At 39.1% G+C, this 20,053-nt stretch overlaps 1 protein-coding gene across 22 annotated transcripts in view; it reads left to right on the top strand.

The window, feature by feature from the left end:
• Positions 1 to 20,053, top strand: part of rims2a (regulating synaptic membrane exocytosis 2a) — a 194,220-nt gene that overhangs the window by 39,759 nt on the left and 134,408 nt on the right. For 21 of the 22 annotated variants that reach the window (XM_053227795.1, XM_053227790.1, XM_053227786.1 and 18 more), the window contains one exon: positions 671 to 918. In XM_053227795.1, coding sequence (XP_053083770.1) covers positions 671 to 918 — 248 coding nt within the window. Of the gene's footprint in view, positions 1 to 670; positions 919 to 12,209; positions 12,606 to 20,053 lie in introns of those variants that run through there. The other variant, XM_034297923.2, reaches the window with a different exon arrangement.

The following is a 20,053-nucleotide window of genomic DNA, read 5'->3' as shown; positions in this document are numbered from 1 at the left end:
ACACGTACTTGCTTTTCAGATACAATTCCTTTCCTCAATGTAATGAGGGGTTTATCGGAGGAAATGCCACCTCTCGATGGCTTACTCAGTCATTACCTCAGTGATTGCGCCTGCTATCATTTGCTCACACTACAGTTGTTATCTTTCCATTTCCAAACATTTGACCCACAGTTCATAGTTTCATAACACTCATACACTCATGAAAACGTGTACATGGATAGTCAACCAATGCTGACCTCACCACCACAAGCTCGCTGTGTTCTTGTTATCCTGACAGCTCATTGTGGGACTTAGCGCTAATGATGCTATCCTGAAAAATGGTCTTAATCCTGATATATTGGCTCTGGTCTTACTTTTGAATTTGCACTGTTAGGCTAATGAACTGTCTCTCCCACAACAGCAGTCTCAGCCTCATCCTCATTTTCAGTGAAGAGAGGTCCAGAGTACAAAACCATGATTAGCAAAGTGTAGCTAGCTGCAGTGTGCAAACAGGTTCAAGAGTGCAATAGGAAAGAGCTTATTGGCTAATCAGCATTGTGCAGTCCCACAGCATTTAACACCTAATTACATTTTGTGTTGCTCACCTCATGGCTCTGCACTCTATAGCACTAATGTAGTGAAGACTAATGTAATATCCGTGGCTAACTTTTTTCTCCTTTCTCTCTGTCAGGTAATGTGGGTATGCAACTTGTGCCGAAAACAACAGGAAATCCTCACAAAGTCCGGGGCCTGGTTCTACAGTGGGCCGGGCTCCACGATGCCTCCGGGGGTCACTGGGGTCATGCGCAGGCGCCATGAAGAGGCCCCTCAGGAGAAGAAAGCCAAACTGCATGATGCTCCATTATTATATCAGAGCACCACAGTGGAGCGCAGCAGGGCCCCTGGTCTCCTTCGTCAACGCTCCCTTGACCCCGACAGGTAAGGGCCAAATTGACACTGGGCATTTGAAATGCCCTCGCTTATCCTTACTTATTGATTGGCTTTAGTAAGCTTGAAAGATTTGACCCAGGTATTTACTTGAGTTGGTTATCCTTAGTGGTGGTTTCAATAGTACAGCTCTATCAAAGGCCTGGTGTGAGGTTGAAAGTTTGCATTTGGACAGTCAAATGTTTGTAGCATTTGGGCAAAATCTTGGGTTTCATTTATGAATGTTTTCATGGCCACCATCTGGGGGGTTAAATGGGTGCTGGGTGAGAGACCAAAGTGAAATCAAGGCTACCAGTTAAACGTCGCTGACTAGCTCCATACTATGCTAGTAGCTATAATGTCATTGCTTGCAAACAGTCCTTACAATTGCTAACTAAAATTATGTGAATGGTTATAACTGGTTGATAAATTTGTTATCTTACATTTAATTGATTTAATGGCAAAGAATTTGTCCTCCAGTGAAACATATTTTGATCCAACAATGACATTTAGCATCGTTTAAACACTAAGCCGTGTGCATCAAGAGAGACTGGTAGATTACGCAGAGCTTGCCTTAAAAAGAAACAAGCAAATGTGCTGTTTGAGATAAGATAAAGCCACCTTGTTGTTTTCTAATGAAGGTCTAGAAGTGAAATGCATGCATCACTGAGCTAGCTTATATGATCCTGTGACAGCGGCAATGAAGCAAACCAAATTAAAGTAACACTGGAAATGTGGTAGCTCCTGCTTGAGACAAACAGATGCTTAGAGGTATTTGTAACAAGCAGAATGCATTTGTCAGTTAGGTAGTGTATTACCAGAACGAGCTATAGGCAAGCATGTATGGTTGAAATGAGCTGTCATGCACACCAGCAGACAGACTAGTAGCAACATAAAACAGAAAAAAAATACATTTGCATAATTATCATTTAGTGGAAAATATGCTGTAGGTAAACTGGTTGTTGTTGCTGTTCTTTATATATAATGTAAATTAGTAAGCTTTATAATTACCTTGTTATATTGGCTTTCCTACATGTATGCTGTGTGCTTATAATCTGATGTGTAATGTGACTCCGGATCATTATCGTTAGTGCACTGGTGCGTTTGTGTTCACTTGCGTTGGAGGAAGAAGAGGATTGAGGGAGGGCCTGAAACTGTCATTCTGTCCCCAGCCTCAATGAGATTTGACATGATAGACATATTTATTAGGTATGAGGGAAGGTTTGTGATTGTTTTGACCTATATTATAATTTCTTGTTTTTGCATTTGATCATTGGTGGGTCACATGACCATAACACATCTATAACACAGGCTATACCTGTGCTAGGAACTCACCTCAAACTCTCAGAAATCTTGCTTCTTTGACATGTCCTTCTAAACATTGTCTATATTTTATGGTTCTACATTGGTTTTGTTTTGGTGTGAGACTTCCTAGACTGCCTTTATATTGAAGAAAAATGCTTTTTCCCCACAGAATATAATGGGAAGAATAGGAATCTGACACTACAGTTGGCTTAGGCTCACTGAAACTCCAATCTTCAACTGCCTACCTTTAGTGAACCTGTACCAACTGTGGCCTCTTATTCCTGTTCTTGGCTGTTGTAGCCAGTCTGCCTCGAGGTTTGGCACGTTGTGCATTCTTTTCTGCTCACCACAGCTGTAAAGAGTGGTTATTTGAGTTACTGTAGACTTCCAGTCTGGTTATTCTCCTCTGATCTTGCTCATCAACAAGGCATTTCTGACCACAGAACCACTTCTCACTGGATGTTTTTTGTTTTTTGCACCATTTTGTGTAATCCCTAGAGACTGTTGTGTGTGAAAATCGCAGGAGAACAGGAGAACAGCAGTTCGGACACAGGACTCGCTTTCTGATTTGTCTATTTTGGCATACTGGAAGACATTACACTCCTCCATCTTAGATCTGCCACTCATCTAAAGGAGTTGTAGCGTTACAAAATACAGTACATGTGATTGTATAATTTTACACAAGCTGTAAATGTTATACAATTACAGGCTAAAAGCATTTCATTCTAATATAAAAAAAAAAGATCATAGCAAAACAGAACTTTTCAGCTTAGTGATTAATACAGCTTAACAGTTTTAAATAAACAGAATAGGGTGCAACATACCTGAGAGATATTTTAAAATGCATAAGTTTTCTCTTTGTAAAATGACAGCTGCAGAACTCATATTCTGGATACGAACAAATAAAGAATAAATAAAATAATTCACAATACAGAATAATTCACATTACGGAAATCGTCTAGCCAGTTTAGTGCCAGAGAACACACCATATGTTCTTCGGGTAAAGCAGCTAAAACACAACGTGACACGATAAATTCATTCCACAAATTACTCCTATAAGCTGAACTACTCATTATCAATTTGCGTATGTTACAAGTGTAGTATAATTTGAATTTCGGCTCCAAATAATCTAATTCACACCAAAATAACAAAATATTGAAAGGGCATGGGAGAAAAACATACCCTCCATCTTAGAGCTCACGCTTATCTAATGGAGGTATGGAAAAAGCGAAGGGACATACTGGTCTACAGTGACGCAAGTATAAGTGAAATAAAAAAAAAACTCCTTATAATGATTTACAAAGAGAACTTTTTATAATAGGCTGCTTCAACCCAGTAATTTAGGTGAAAATCTCATTTTGTCAATAATGTGACTGAGATCACATTTTTTCCCCATTCTGATGTTTGATATGAACACTAACTGAAGCTCTTGACCATGAATTTATGCATTGTGCTGCTGCCACATGATTGACTGCTGGTGTACAGTTGTTCCTTTAGACTCCAAATATCCAGCGTGTTGGATAACTCCACTGCCACCTATGACCATAAGGGGGCCGTTTGTCCTCTCAGAGGCTCTCCCATCCTCTCTCTCCTTTAAATCCATGTGTGACGTACCTTTTACGTTATATTTCCACTGGTCTTGACTATATTTCTGCATACAAGCAGATGCCTACACCCTTGAAGCCAGGCCACATGCTGTGTGTCACACTGATCCCATGTGCTTGTGTGTCTGCGGGACACAGGGGATTGTGGGAAATCATGGTGCAAAACGCCACAGGGAAGGCCAGGTGATCGCACCTGGACTTGGCACAGGTTTGCGTGTGTCAGCGAGAAAGTGGGTGTCTTTCCAGGTGAATTTTTAACAATGCTCTTGCCAAAACGCTGCCAAAAGCATGTTCTGAAGTCCCTATTCACTCCTCTCGGATGAATCGAACCATGTGACTAGGATAATAACTCAGCATCACCTGCATGCATCTGAACAATTCAGGAGACTTGATAGCGTCAAAGTCATAGCGTCTGATAAAAATCCACAAAACACATGTGCTACCATCACAGTCCAAATGTTTCTGCTGTTCGTTTAGGTTACAGGGGTTTCAAAGATTATTGCATAAAACCTCTCGCTTCTGGTTATGCAGATTCTTCCTTCTGTTGGCTTGTGCTTGTTGAAAGACTTCTCAGAAAGGTGAGAGGTGTAAATCGTGCCTAACTTATGGTTCTGAAGCAGTGTCTGCTTTCAGCATTATGTAACAGAATACATTAGTGCACTGCCTTGGTGGACTTTACAGCTCCTTTCACACAGCTATATTTATGCTTTAAAAAGTCCATCGAACGCCGTTGTCTTAAAGATGCTCGCTTAAATATTTTTAAACAAAACTGAAGATAATATTGCCTCCATAGGCTAGCTGCATCAGTCTGATTTTTAGGAAATAAATAGTGTTACTGTCAACCAGCTGCAAATGTCACCCACAATGGTTTTAATAATAACCGAATTACATAGAGACCACTTAATTGAATTAATAGAGACTATTTGGTGTTATTTCAATGTGATCAATATGAATCAGTAAGCATTTTAGTGTGCTTGATTCCATCATTATCACAAATAACAAAAAATGGTCAAATAGTGTATGCTGAAGATTTAGAAAATATGAAAAACAGATATTTCAAAAGTTTGCATTTCCCATCTTCTTTCATAACTTCTGTGCTCCGCCCAATTTGTGCCTTTATAATACCCTCCAAAGTCTTTCGTAGCAAGTTTTGGTTGTTCCCAAACTAGATTTTCTGCTGATTTTACGTTATCCTTTGAACTGTTGTCTTGTTGCAGGGTAGTTTTTAACATTTTTGAAATTCTATTTATCTATGGATAAATTCTAAAGTCTGTTATCCATTCAACAACAATGGGGGGTGCAAACTTTTGCACTCGACTGTACCTCAATAATGAATGTAACACTGTAAGATTAACATCTAAGTAAAGTGCATGTCCATGCACTTTACCACGCATTTTACACACACTGACCACTTTATTAGGAACACCTGTATTCCTGCTCATTCATGCAGTTGTTCAATCAGCCAATCATGTGGCAGTAGCGCAGTGCATAAAATCATGCAGATACACATCAAGAGCTTCAGTTAATGTTCACATCAAGCATCATGGGGAATAGGGAAAAAATGTGACCTTAATGACTTTGACCATAGCATGGTTCTTGGTTTATGTATTTAAGAAACTGCTGATGTCCTCAAAAACAGTCACTAAATTTTACACCATCCCTAGGATGGTGCGACAAACAAGCAGTTTTGTGTTCGGGAAATGCCGTGTTGATGAGAGAGATCAGAGGAGAATTGTTTTTTGAGCTGAAAAAACAACAAAAATAACCACTTTTTACAACTGTGGTGAGCAGAAATGAGTCTCATAGTTGCACAGGATGTTGACACTTGAGGCAGATGGCCTACAACAGCAGAAGATCACATCAGGTTCCACTCCTTTCAGCCAAGAACAGGAATATGAGGCTACAGTAGGCACATGCTCACTGAAACTGAGCAGTTGAAGATGCATTGCTACTTGTGTAGCTTATTGGACACATGAATGATCAAGTGTACAGGTGTTCCTAAAAAAGCAGTCACTGAGTTTATTTGCTCTGTAAAGTTGTACTATTTGTTGAAATCTGCATTTTAACACAGCAGACATAGATTCATTCCTGACCATGATTGAGGAAGTGATCATAAGCCTTTATTAGTAATGCTGCTGTTCAAATTGACTTTGTTAGCGATCGTGGTTCTGAAGACTCGGAAACACAGACTCAGATCTCACTTCTGACTGACTCCATTTCAGTTAACACACTGCTGAAAGGACGGCTGACTGAACGACGCCCTTCTGAATCCTGTCTAAAAGCTGAAAAAGCACCGTCATTAATCTTAAAGAATGTATAAATTAACCCCCAATTTCCTCCACTGAAAAAATCCTTGACAACCAATTTATACCCCGAAATAACGTGCAAAGGGCCCTAATTTGTCTTGGTCTCTGAAGTGTCATTTCGAGTGACCATATGGGTACGAGAGAGAGATAGAGAGAGAGAGAGAGACAGACAGAGAGAGTGAGAGAGAGAGAGGGCGGTTGGATGAACCAAGATTTGCGCTAGGATTCAAAATTAATTACGGCTGTGAAATCTTTCAAGGTTTCACACTTCTTTTCCATCAGCACCTCCTCCCACCATCTGTGAAATGCATTGTTGTTATATTAGCGCAAGGCAAAACATGACGCCCAACAAGCCAGGCCTTTTCACAAGAACAACCGCTCATGTGACGGCCTTGCATATGGATACTGACTCCTTTTTCTTCAAGGCCTGGCATTAATATTCACAATTATTCATTTAGCAGATGGTTTTATCCAAAACGAGACTGAGCGTTTTTGCTTAAAGCAACACAACTAGCTCTCTGGTAGTCCTGAGATTTCCATTAATTAACACAGAATCGTAAGTTTAATCTTAAGAGATGCTTATTATTTAAAATAAGATATTTTATTATAACTGAACACATAACTTTGTATGTTTTTATAGCTGGGCCTGTGTACTGAAATAGCCTATGTGATGCAGTTAATGGTGCTGAAGGAGTGACAGAAGCATCGACTAAGACAGGAAGCAGTATGTGTGAAATGCTGAAGCAGCACTCAGGAGTCTTTTTTTGTAGCCGAATGATCGTGCATCTGGAGAAATGTGTATAAGATGGTAGGATAGGTTCTAAAAACAGCACCTGTCTCACGAGAAGCCCTGGGGAGGCTTTGGCTAATATTAGATTCCCACCTGTCTCTCCTCACCACAAATAACAGCCAATAATTACAACATTGTCAAGCTTGAAAACTTCAGCTGAGCTTTCAAAAAGTCAGAGTTTTGAGAGAGATGCTGGTCAAACTCAATCTGATTAAAGTGGAAAAAAACAAGTTTGCATTTGTTGTATGTTGTCCAGTTGCTCAAGGTTTTAGTTTTATAAATCCAAGAATCTTAGGGTGTGTGTTGTCCATCCTCCGGAGCCGCTCTTACAAATTTAGTTCCTACTTAATTTAATCCACAATCAACAGCATTTGGCTCTCAAAATGGACGAAAAGCCACAGTTTCACATTTTTTTCTTGGTTTAACTATATTACACAAATGTAATATGGTAATCTGTATACGTTTTATAATTGAGTGTATACATTACGGCTACTATCAGCTGCTTCCTAATACATGAAATAAAAATAAGCAGAAATTTGTGAAGCATGTGCACCACAATTAATATAAAAATAATTAAGAAAGACAGGTGATATGTAAGGAATAAAACATAATGGGCACACAGACGTACAGTTTTCCAACATGGGAGAATATTCACGATTTTTTTTCTAGGTAACATGACAAGCTGCATTTTTTCTGTCTTAATAAGTTCAAGAAAGAGGAAAAAAAGAGGCTGGTGAAGGAATTGCTATTTATAACTGTTATAAAGTAAGTGATAACAGGAAATAACATGTTTTGTGGATGTTCCACAACATTAAATGTAGCTATAAATGGTTAACAATGATGACTTATAGTTCTTTAATAAGTAAAAAAATGTAATCGTCAGCAAATTGGTGTTGTGTAAGAGTAAGAGGAATAAACCACTTCGGGAGGTCATGTTCTTGGAAAGTAATCAACTCTGAGGTGGTAACAATGGTAACTCTGCTTCACCTTGGGCTGCATCACACCACCCTGTCATCTGTCGTGTTTTATTCTTTTAGATATCACTCATCCCTAAATATAAGTATTGATGAGTAACAGAATGACCAATCCAGTGATGCTTTGGAAAAGTAGTAGGCTTATTAAAATATTCCAATTGATTTATTTTAATAATTTAATGATGTGAAACAAGTTCCTGCTTACTACTTTTTTTTTTAGCCATTAACTATGGTGTTAATGGTTATGATTTATCAGTAAAATCCATCTTTATGTGTTTTTCCCAGCCAAGGTTAAATGATTATCCAAATGCGCCCCATTTCCCATCAATTTAGCATAATAATATGCATTATATATTATATATCCATGTACATAATAATGTAGCATGATCCATTTCAGCTGTGTATTTTTGTATAGTAGACTAGGTTGTACAATGTCTTCAGCTCTAGCTTAAATATATTTAAATATATACGGAAAATATCAATTTATGTTTATTTCTTGGGCTTTTCTTGGACTTCCCTAGTAATTTGTCATTACATAATTTTTTTTTCTCTCACCTATATTAATTCTTTGGCTGACCTACATTAAGGCATGCAGCGCGCTATATGGGTCACGGGTTTGTCCTTCATTGGCATCTTACACTATGTAATAGCCTTTAGTCTACGCTTTGTGCACAAGGACGAGCTCGATTCACTTTGCGGAAAAGCTTATTTGCTATCTATAGGTGTAGTGGAAGAGATTGTGGGATAACAGCGAGAATTTTGGTGCGGTCCATTCAGAGGATGAAGCCTATGCAGGGGGAACATGTAGACAAACCAGTCATTTGTAGGTTATAAGTCAACTCCAATATTAACTCTTTTTACCAAAAGCCAAAAAATGAAATTTCCGCCTGTTTTGTGGGTGCCTGTGTTCAGCATTAAATGTATTTGTGATGTCACACTTATGTATTTGTGATGTCACATTTATGATTACCAGTGGGTAATGGCTCATATGAAAGTAGATCATTTTTTGGGCTTTAAGGATTTGTAGTTTTTCGTAAGTATTTCTTTTTTACCTAGCCTACTAAGTTTAAATATTATAATTTTATTATGGCAGTTGTATATGGTGTTTTACTATCAAAAAATTTAGCTGTGTTGTCTGTTTTATCTCTGTACCAATGTTATCGTGAAAAGGGGACTCAAACCCTTCCCCCATCACCCTGCTCACCAGAAGCTAAACACAAGGTCACTATACTCTACACACAGAAACCCAACAGTAGTCCTGACTAATCTTATAACAGACTTGTGGTGATAAAATAAATCATTTGTTTATACTGATCGAAAATGTCCAATATGTTGATTTCTTTTTCATTTCCAACAAGGTGTAGTGGAATTGATTGTGGGATAACTGCGAGAACTTTGGTGCGGTCCATTCTGAGGATGAAGCCTATGCAGGGGGAACATGTGTAGGCACAGCAGTGTACTGTGAAGAAATTTCTTTCACAGAATTAAAAAAACAGCCATTGTTGCCAGGTCCATATTCTTCATGTGAATTTAGGAAAAGTTTTGAATTTTGGCTGATTTTTTTATTCATTTATTTATTTTTGCTCATTGTGGTTAAGCATTTTGCACACATTTATTATTATTATTATTATATTTTAATAATTTATTAAAATACTAAAACATTCAGAAATTATTTACAAAATTATTTTACTTTAAATTATTTACTTATGCCCAAATCCTAATTCAAAATCCTCATAAACACACGTTGCCGTGAAAACACGCATCATACCCCTATAATAAAATTGAATTGGCCTACTTGGTGTCAAAGGTTTTTTTAAATGACAAAATAGGTAATAGGTAATGATAAGCAACTACTTTCTATCTATTATGAAAGACCTGTTTACAGAAACTGCTTTATGCTGCTTTATTAGAAAATAAAGATATGTTACTTTTTTAATATTACAAAACATTTTCCAATAATAGTAATGTCATTTAAAAAAACAGTGGATAGTGGGATTATATGAGTAATCTATGAAAAACGTGATGGTGCATTACATCTTGTGATACTCTGAGCTCAAGTAAGCATGTGACATCATACAAATGATATGTGATCACATCACATGTGAGAAAATCACATCTGATGTATAAAACCAGGACGGCACATTCTCCCCAGCGTTCTCCTTGTGTCTATGTGGGTTTCCACTGTGTTCTCCGGTTTCCTCCAACCTCCCAAAAGCATGCGTGTAAGGGGACTGGCTATGCGAAATGGGCTACTTACACAAACGTTATAAACAAAACTGCACTTCTGCTTCTGGCTCGTCCACAATACTGGCATTTTTTTTTTTTTTACATCCGGTGTCTGCAGAAGCTCAGTGACATTTATCATATATCTAAGAACACTTGCACAGCTCCAGCTGCATTCGTCGTCATGCATAAACAACTACGAAGGTAAGAAAATACCTATTAATAGAAATGAACACCTATGCTAAGTCCTGTGCTAGTCCAACACTATGATTTTATTGTAAGACTGAAAAAAACCCCAAACATTAGTTGTTGCTGTCTCGCTGTACTGCTGAATGTAAGCAGTGCTGCCGGAGATGTGAGATTCGTGCTATTCCAAGTAGCCCATTGCCCCTAGGTCTGAATGAGTGTGTGAATGTGTGTGTGCTTGGTGCCATGTGATGAACTGGTGTCCCATCCCGGGTGTATTCCTGTCTCACGCCCAATGTTCCCCCGATGAGCTTCCAATCTACCGTGACCCTGACCAGGATAAAATGTTTACTGGAAATAAATGGATGGATTGATGGATGGATGAAATAAGAAACCACATGGGTCACACCCACATGGGTGAAAATACATGAACTGTGTGAATACAGACAAAACACAGGCATAAAATGTGAAAAAATGTGTGACATGTGACATGTGAAGCGTCTAAAAAGCCACGTGTGAATTTCATGTAAACTTTTCTGTAATGAAAAAGTTACTGAGAGAATTATGCCACGTCACATGAGAACGAAATCGCCATCTCGATTGTATTTTGTATTTTTGCGACCCTTATTTATATACAGCGTGTCCCAAAAGTCTCCATACACAGGGGACTATGTATACCAGCACCATGTCGGTTGTGCCTTCGTCAGTGGATGTTCGTGGACGTCCACTTTTCCGTTGGTCCACAACACTTCCAGTCTTTTTGAATTTGTTAATAAGTTTGGCAACAGTGTCGTGTGTGATGTTCTTGCCATGTTTCCTGTTAAAGTCCATCGCAAGCTTGTGACAGCTTCCCGATCCAGCCATGAGAATGATTTCCATACGGTCTTCTTTTGTCAAAGGCATTCTTAAAGGCTATCTGAAAAAAATATATAATATAAACTAAGTATGAAACATTTTGGAAGACATTTTGCTAAAAAAAAAAAAAAGTGGGGGGTATGGCTTAGTGGTTAGCACCTTTGCCTCGTACCTCCAGGGTTCAGGGCTTGATTCCCACCTCTGCCCCGTGTGTGTTGTTTGCATGTTCTTCCTGTGTTTCGGGGGTTTCCTCTGGGGTACTCCAGTTTCCTCCCTCAGTCCAAAGACATGTGTTGTAGGCTGATTGACATTTTGAAATTGTCTGTAGTGTGTGATTGTGCCCTGCTGTGGGTTGGTACCCCGGCCAGGGTGTCCCTCGCCTAGTGCCCCAAGTCCCCCGGGATAGGCTCCAGGCTCCCGGGGACCATGTGTAGGATAAGCGGTACAGACAATGGATGGATGGATTTTTCCTCTTTGTATGGTGATGTTGCACAACACAACCAAACCAACCTTCCTCCAGTTTTATTTAAGGAGTCAGGCTGTGACGTCATGGTCAAACCTAGAGTAGTTGCGTCAAACTACTATTGCGCAGGACAGAGGTCACTGACCTTTATGGCGCGTGAAACGTAAACAATACGCAACCGGATGCAGGATCCATTCACGCATCCGGTCATGCGTTTGAGCTGAAGACTGAAGTGGATAGAAATCATAGTAAAGGTGTTATTCAAAGCGCACGGTGGAAAGTTTTTCGGTGAAAAAAAAAAAAAAAAAAAACACCCCTTCAGTACACTACAGCGTGTCCGCGCGCGCGGCGCTCCTGGCTCGTGTGGCACGGTGCACAGGGCGCGCGCTGGACTCGGAGAGAGCGCACGCGCCGAGCCGGCGCCCACTGCGCGTTTTCGTGAGCGCTCGCGGTAACGAATAGGAGGAGTAGCAGGGAGGTGCGGAGGGAGGGAGGGAGAGAGGGATGGATGGATGGAGGGAGGTGCGGAGGAGGGAGGGAGGGAGCTGGGGTTGAAATGCTGGGATGGTTTTTTTTTTTTTGCTTTTTTTTTTTTTTTTGGGATGCTTGCCCCGTTCGGAAATGCCTCGCGGACATCCCGGTGTTTCTGACTCGATGTTTTTTCGGTCGGAGTTCAGAGCACGATGATTGAAAAGCACCGCGTCGTCCAGCGCGTGACACTGAGCTCAGGGGGGATAGTGGAGTCAAGGCGCGACGCTGCGCTGATGCTGCCTGGGAGATAGTGCGGGGGCTCGTGGAGCGAGGATCGTTCGCGCGCATCGCGTGTTCCAGGACGCAGGAAGGAAGATCAGCGTGCGCTCGAGACAGGAGGATGCAGTTTGAGACGCTGCGTCAGTTCTGCAGCTCGGTTCTGTCCCATTTTAACGGGGCTTTCACGCCGCCCCAGAACATTTTACACACGGAGCTGCTGGAGCAGGCGCTCGGCAACATCGGGTGAGCGAACCGGCTAGAAAACCTTTCATATGCAGCTTTGCTTCGCCACAGAGAGAGGGAGAGAGAGAGAGTGTGTGTGTGTGTGTGTGTGTGCGCGCGCGCGTATATGTGTGTGTGTGTGTGTGTGTGTGTGTGTATCGATCAGGAGATGCCGGACCTACTTAATGCAGTTCAAATGCATTTGGCTTTCTGACGAAACGGTGCGGCAGAGAACCCGGTTTCCCCTCTGGTCCTTCCCATAAGCAAGCCGCATGTTACATTTGGTTGCTTGCTCCATATGGAAGGCCATTAGGATCATAAACGACTCAAAATCACATTGCGTAGATAAAATCAATAGGAAAAAAAAGAATAACTCCACTGATGCACATAGGGACACTGTGAGACGCTTAATGTGGATTAATGCACTAAAACTAAAACAATGACCAGGGAAAACCTTTTTCTCTCACATTTCTCTCGTCATAAACACTATGCACTGCTAACGGCACCGTAATCCGAGTGCAAAGACAGTATTTTTACATTAAGCCTTTTCTCCCATATAGTAAAGTGTTATAAAGAAAATGCTTAACATGGCTTCATTTATTAATACAGTGATAATAAAAGACCAAATTCAGTATACAGCTTATTGCTGATGCATACACTGGAATAAATTGCTGTAAATTTTACAGTAATTTCCTGGCAATTTGGGTTGCCAGTGAAGTACTGTAAAATTTACAGCAAACTGTAAAATATATTTACAGTAAAGTACTGTAATAACTTAATGTTCTATGATATGACACATAACCCAGCACACTCGCTTATTTGGCTGATGCAGGATGCAGCTGGGTTGAAGGTTACGGGTCTTGCACAACCATGACAGCTTGGCAGTACTGGGATTTGAACACACAACCTTCTGAGCTGTGACTCAAAGCCTTAACCACTGATCAACTACACTGCAATGCCACAGCAAGTAGCTTGCACTGATTGATTCAACTACTTCTAGCACTGAATTAACATGGTATCTCTGGTAGCTGTGGTGGCTCAGTGGTTGTTGCTTTGGGTTGCAGATAAGAAGGTCAAATGTTCAAATCCCAACAGTATTTTACTGTAAATGTTTTATGGTTATTTACTGTAAATTTTACAATACTTTATTGGCAACCTAGGTTATTGATGATGCATATATAGTATGCATCATCAATAAGGTGTATACTGAATTTAGTCTTTTAATATCACTGTCTTTGTACACTAAGCCATGTTTAGTAAGCGTTTTCTTTAAAATGCTTTTCTTTGTGGGAGAAAACGCTTAAGGTAAAAATATTGTCTTTGAACTCGGATTACGGTGCCGTTAGCAGTGCATAGTGTTTATGACGAGAGAAATGTGAGAGAAACAGGTTTTCCCTGGTCCTGGTCATAGAACTGCTTACACTTCATGGGTTGGGTATATGTGTGTGTTTCTTTGGACCCCTTTTTAAATGGTTTTTCCCAGGTTCAGGCGATGTGCACAGCAGGCCTGGATATAATGTTTGCTATGAAAATAAGTGAATACTATATACAGACTATTGCGTTGCAAATAAAAAGACTATAGCACAAAGAGAGGTTATTTCATCCTGAACACAAATCACAATACTGCCATTAACACAGTCATCATGTTTGTCAAGTAATTTGGTGTTCATAAGTCTGGTCATAAGTGTGAGAAAACTATTTTATTTAAGATATCTATCACTTTTGTTCCCCTTTAACCACTTCTGATTTTTTGACCATGTCACTGTGTATGCATGGATGGGAAAGAAATAAATATTAAACAATACGAGTCCTCGTAGACTAGTAGGATCGTAGACTAGTAGGTGTGACTTCATGTTCCTTTTGAAATGCACTTTGCACACGTTTCATGATTAGATAAGATTCCCAAGAAAACCCAAATCCAACCAGTTTTGCATATCTTGAATAGTTAAAAGTGTGACACCTTGCAGAAATGCATAACGAGTTCCGTTGTGATTTTAAAGGAAAGGCTTGACCAGGATCAAATAACAAAAAAATAATAATAATAATAAATCACATTTCTCAATTTAGGTTCAGACATTTTTGGTGTCCAAACCTGCTTCGTATATTTGCATTGGATCTATGTTTGTAACATAATGTAAGAATATGATCATCAATTATTATCATTCAAACTGCATTCAGAAAGGGATGTATAATGTAATGTATACACCATAGTTAAAATAGCAAAATGTATATTTAAAAATGTAATAAAATTGACAATTATTTGTGGTGATAAACTGCCATTACTTGCCATTACGTGGCATTACCATTGCAAGCCTCATAGCTGTAATGAAAAACGAAGAAAATTGAGAAAATTTCCAAAAAAAAAAAATAAATATATATACAAGGTATGCGGGCGGTGGGGGTCAGTTGGGGGCGTAGCAGCTTAATGGTTAGCACCGTTGCCCAAATTGCCCACAGTGTGTGAATGGGTGTGTGAGTGTGTGTGTGATTGTGCCCTGCGATGGGTTGGCACCCTGTCCAGAGTGTCCCCTGTCTTGTGGCCCGAGTCCCCGGGGATAGGCTCCAGGCTCCTCCATGACCCTGTGTAGGATAAGCGGTACCTAAAATGTATGGAAGGATTGCTGGGATGTTCAAAGTGCTACAAATAGGTAGATTTTTGTCCTTTATAGGTGAGGGCAGCTGTTTTTTTTAAGTCAGAAATGTTGTAATATTTGGTAAAATTATCCCAATGTTCTAGCAGCGTTGATAAAACATCAGTTCAGCAGAAAATCTCTGGTCTCCGTGGTACCTCAGGTTCCGTATATGGGAAAAAATAAATGATGTACATCAAGGAGGTATTTATACTACCTTTTACTATTTATATTATTTATTATATCAGTCAACTCAGAAAGCTTACCCTTTTGCTAGCATTCAGACGGTGTAGCCTTGGCACTGCATGTGCTGTGTTTTGGTGGTGTAGCTTTGCAGGGAACACAGAAGCAAGGTTCATAACATGTACCTGTAGCTAGTTTTGCAGACTATACTGCATAGTTGTGCCATTGGGGTATTTCTGAAATGCCAACACTTCATATGTGTCCATAATGAATACATTATTTGCCAGAGTGTGAGAAGAAAGTTTGCGTTTCTTTTCGTTGTCATTTGTGCACATGAATTTTGCCTTGTTTACATGTTTTTATATCTGTTTTCCAGTGCATTAAGTGTATTATATGTAATTTATACCCGTTAAAAGGAATTTGGTTACAGATTAAATATAATTACGTGAGGCGTGTATGGACCATTTGGCTTTCCATAGCTCTGCTGCCGCATGAATGTGTGAGTAGCTGTGTGCGCTGCTGTGCTTGACAGATCACAAGTATTCTGTGACATAGTTCTCATCATTTCTGCCATTTTCTAGCCATTGCAATAATATAGCACATAGAATACGACAGTCTCTGATTTATTTGAATTGATTCATTTTGATATCATGTAAAGGTGTTTACGTGAGGTAAAATTCTTGTAAATTCTTGTACAGGGCTTGCAGATGTACACTGGCTCAGTTGTTTAATGTATTTTAATGTATTAATCTTATTTTACAGAATCAGTCTTAAATGTATATAACTGAAAGTCCTTCCAGACCTTTAAGGTGTAGAATATTGTAGTATGGAGCAAAACTTTGGCAGATATCTACGTGTAGTCTACATATACTTCACAGATTATTAGGGATGCATCTATACCATTGTTTTTAGACCAAGTACGAGGACATATTTTTAGCTACTAGTCATTACTAATACTGAAGTGAGTGACCTGCTTGGTATTATGTAATATGGGGCATCATGGAACATTTTATTCGGCTCTGTTTATGTCGGTTGCTCTGGTGTGCTGCTAGCAACAAACTCCTCATGCTGGCATTTATATGTAAGATGTTATAGTCTTTTAATAGAGTGTGGAAAGCAGTTTTAGAGAGCATGGTCAATGAAAATGAATGCAAAGTGCCATGAATTGCACTTTGACTTGTGAGTGCAATGGATGAAATGAAGTCTCAGTGCTCAGTGCTCGCAGAAATGAAGTGCTCACATTTGCGATATTTTCTCTGCATGCTTGATTTCCTAGTCCATGCACAAGAATACCTTTGTGTGCATGCAATTCACAGCACCAGCTCATTTTTAATGACAACACTCAATGATAGTGCTCTGCAAGCTCAGGTCGGCTGCCCTAGCACCCTCTATTAAAGATAATGTTTAAATGCCATAAGATGTTTTTAACAGGTTACATGTATTGTAAGAAGGTGCTGTAGTAGATCTGTGTGTGTATCAGAGATACAGTGAAGACCCTTTAGATGTAGGAGGCACACGTTTTAGTAATGTGAACAGAAGCTTAGCACAAGCAGGAGTTGCACAAAGACGTGCACTTAAATTTGCGCATGCATTTAAAAGCCACAAAGCCCGCAGTGCCCACCGTTCCATTTCTTCCCAGATCTTCAGCCCTGAAAATGGTTCGAGCCTTTCAATGCAAAAACCATGCTGGAATAACCACAGGGTATGAGTCATGTGCGTAGAGTGCTACGCTTTGTCTGGAGAAGGAGATGTGTATTCCCTCTAGGGACTCAGATTTATAATGTGTCCCCTGTTTTGTATGCTTGCAAGAGAGAGATTGTTCTCCTCTGATGTTTCGCTTTTGTCTCTGTCGCCATGCTTGGGAGCGCCTCCTTGAGCTTCTATTCAAAACTCATTTTTGTTAGAGATGTCGAAGAAGAGTTCAACAATCCATCAAATGCTTGTTGTTCTGAATAAAGCAGACAGAACGAGATGTCATGTTGTTTGCTAAGCATGACACGGAAGCACAACAGAGATCATACATTGTATATGCAAAATCCAGAAAGACCTCCAGTGGCTGCTTTCGTACCTAAGTCTATATATGAAGGTATTGAACTAGTTTTAGTAAACATAAATACAGTAGATTTCACCAAAAACAATGTATAAATGTTTCTTTTTTAATTCGTTCACCAAACATGGCTGCAAAAATGGTTATTCTGTCAAAAGATGTGTTTATTGCTAACTTGCTAGCTAAGTGAGAAGTGGACATGAGCGACTGTGAGGCTCTATCAAATACCAAAACTGAAATTTACCTCAGGAGATTACACTAGAGATCTAGATGTGGATGAGGTTAAGATATATGGTTAAGATATATGAAAAAGAGAAATATACTTCAGTTCGGAAAAATCGGGAGTTTTTAAAATAGTACAACATGTCTGCATACGAAGGGTTTTCCCAGGCCGCCACACTGAGACTATAGTGCTATATGGATTGGATTCGTTTATCAGGGGGACATCTGTAATAATTTTTTTATACCTCTCCTCAGTTATAAAACTCTCACATCTAGACCGCAATAAAATTACCACAGGACAACCGAGTTTCTAGTGGGTTGTATTTTCTACGAACCCAGTTGTTTGTGTCATGTGGTCATATGATCACTGGCAGTGATACAGCTAGTCGTTATTTATAGATAACTAAAAGTTGATGATATTGTGTATATGTGATTATAAGGTAATGCTTTATACCAGTACCTGATATTAGAATGGCACCTTTAAGCAGCCATTAAGCAGGATCTTGTTTTTTCTTAATGATTTTATTTTGTTTCTCCTCCTGAAAATGCTTTCCCAGGTAGCATGTATAGTCGAGGTTTTACCGCCCAGACCACATATATGGTTGAGTGCCTCTTCTAAAGCATCCGTTTTTCATTCGTGAATTGGGAAGAGTTTAATATCTGGGAGGGTGTCACTGCTACACGTTCTGTGAGACTGAATACGGCAAGTAGCAGTAGTCAACATCAAACATCTAATTTTTTTCCAATGCAAGGCGACATCTGCTTAGAAAATCACAGACGTGCATCCGGATGGGACGGAAATGATCAGAGTTATCAGAATTATGAGTTTGGCGAAAAACAAAAGGTAATTTGGCTTGTAATTTTCTCACAGGAGGACGGAGAAAAATACCGACATTGTAGATGTAAAAATAAAATCACAGATTAACACCTATAAGACAGGAAGTTACCCCAGGACCCCATGTAAATGTAATCCAGTCTGAATAGGGCTTCTGACCATCCCAGCTCCATTGAAAAGATTCTAGTTATTAGGTATTATAGAGACTGGAGAGAGTTGTTAGCATTAGCCCTTATTCATTTCAGTGGATTTGTTCCGTAGTGCACAAGAAAATCTGTGTTCTTAGTTTACCAGGATTAATTCCTAGGTTCACCATGAGTCATGAGATTAATCAGAGTAGAAACCCTGAAATACGACTGATGACTTGATTTACAAACACATGAAAACAAAAGATCACTGGAAAAAGCAGTAATAAAGCAAACACACAGAGACTGAAATGTCGATTAGAAAGCACCGTTCTATGACACTGTTACAGAAACTGTCGCTGGAAAATATGACAGATGTAATTTATTAAAACCGTACTGAATCACTGTACTGAATTAATTACAAATGTGCCAGTTACGGTAATCAGGTCAGGTGTGAATATATTTCATTCTACAGTATTTACCTTGATGTTAAGATTTAACTGATCAACAGTGACATCACGGCTGCTACACAAGCAGTTTCCAGTCGTCATCCAAGACTTAACTGCATTGCAACCTGGGATTTCCTTCAACTAAACGTATAAAGAGGACTTAGTGCTCGTAAAACTACGTCAACATGGAGCACCGTAACTAAAATTTCAGCAGTCTACCTGTGTACTTAAATTCTGTGTGCAGTTTTAATGAGATAAAGCAAAGGTAGTTAACATCTAGCTGATTCAGTGTTATTTAACACCTATCTAAACACACTGCATGCTATTAAGTACAAACGAAGGCACCAATCCATTAGAATTCATTCCATTTAACAGTCAAGTTCTCGTTCTTTTCTTTCTTTCTTTCTTTCTTTTTTTGAGGTCAGTCCCAATGATAGAAGACTATCAAGGTGAAATAAAATTTAAAAAGTCCCTAGTCTTTGATTATTTTAGTCCCTTTGCTTTACCTTTATCCCATTTTTAGGTATGTACCTCAATTTTATCCACCAATTTCACAACACGTGCATGTTTCACCTACTAGTAGGTTTGAAAGACGACACAAATGCACAATATCTTGGTCAATATGCAGAACATGTTAAATTATTTTATTATCAGATTGCTTTAATGAAAGAATATTCTTTCATAATTAAGCTGATTTTATAACCTTGTAGTCTTTCAATTAAGGATTATTATTTAATGCTTTCATTTAGGGCTGCAACTAAGGATCAGGATAGGATGATTAGGATAATTGATTAATCAATAATTGATTAATCTACTGATTTTTCCCCCTTTTGATTAATGGATTAGTTTGGTTATTTTATAATATACTGAATACTAAAAAAATATGTATTTAAAAAAATTCTTTATAGCATTTCCATCAACTAATACTATTATAGATCTCTTAACTAGGCTTAACATCAGTAACTATAATACAACGTT

Source organism: Pangasianodon hypophthalmus, chromosome 22, assembly GCF_027358585.1.
Source record: "Pangasianodon hypophthalmus isolate fPanHyp1 chromosome 22, fPanHyp1.pri, whole genome shotgun sequence".
Taxonomy (NCBI): Eukaryota; Metazoa; Chordata; class Actinopteri; order Siluriformes; family Pangasiidae; genus Pangasianodon; species Pangasianodon hypophthalmus.
The sequence above is the reverse complement of the archived record's forward strand: the minus strand, read 5'-3'. Positions and strand labels throughout refer to the sequence as shown.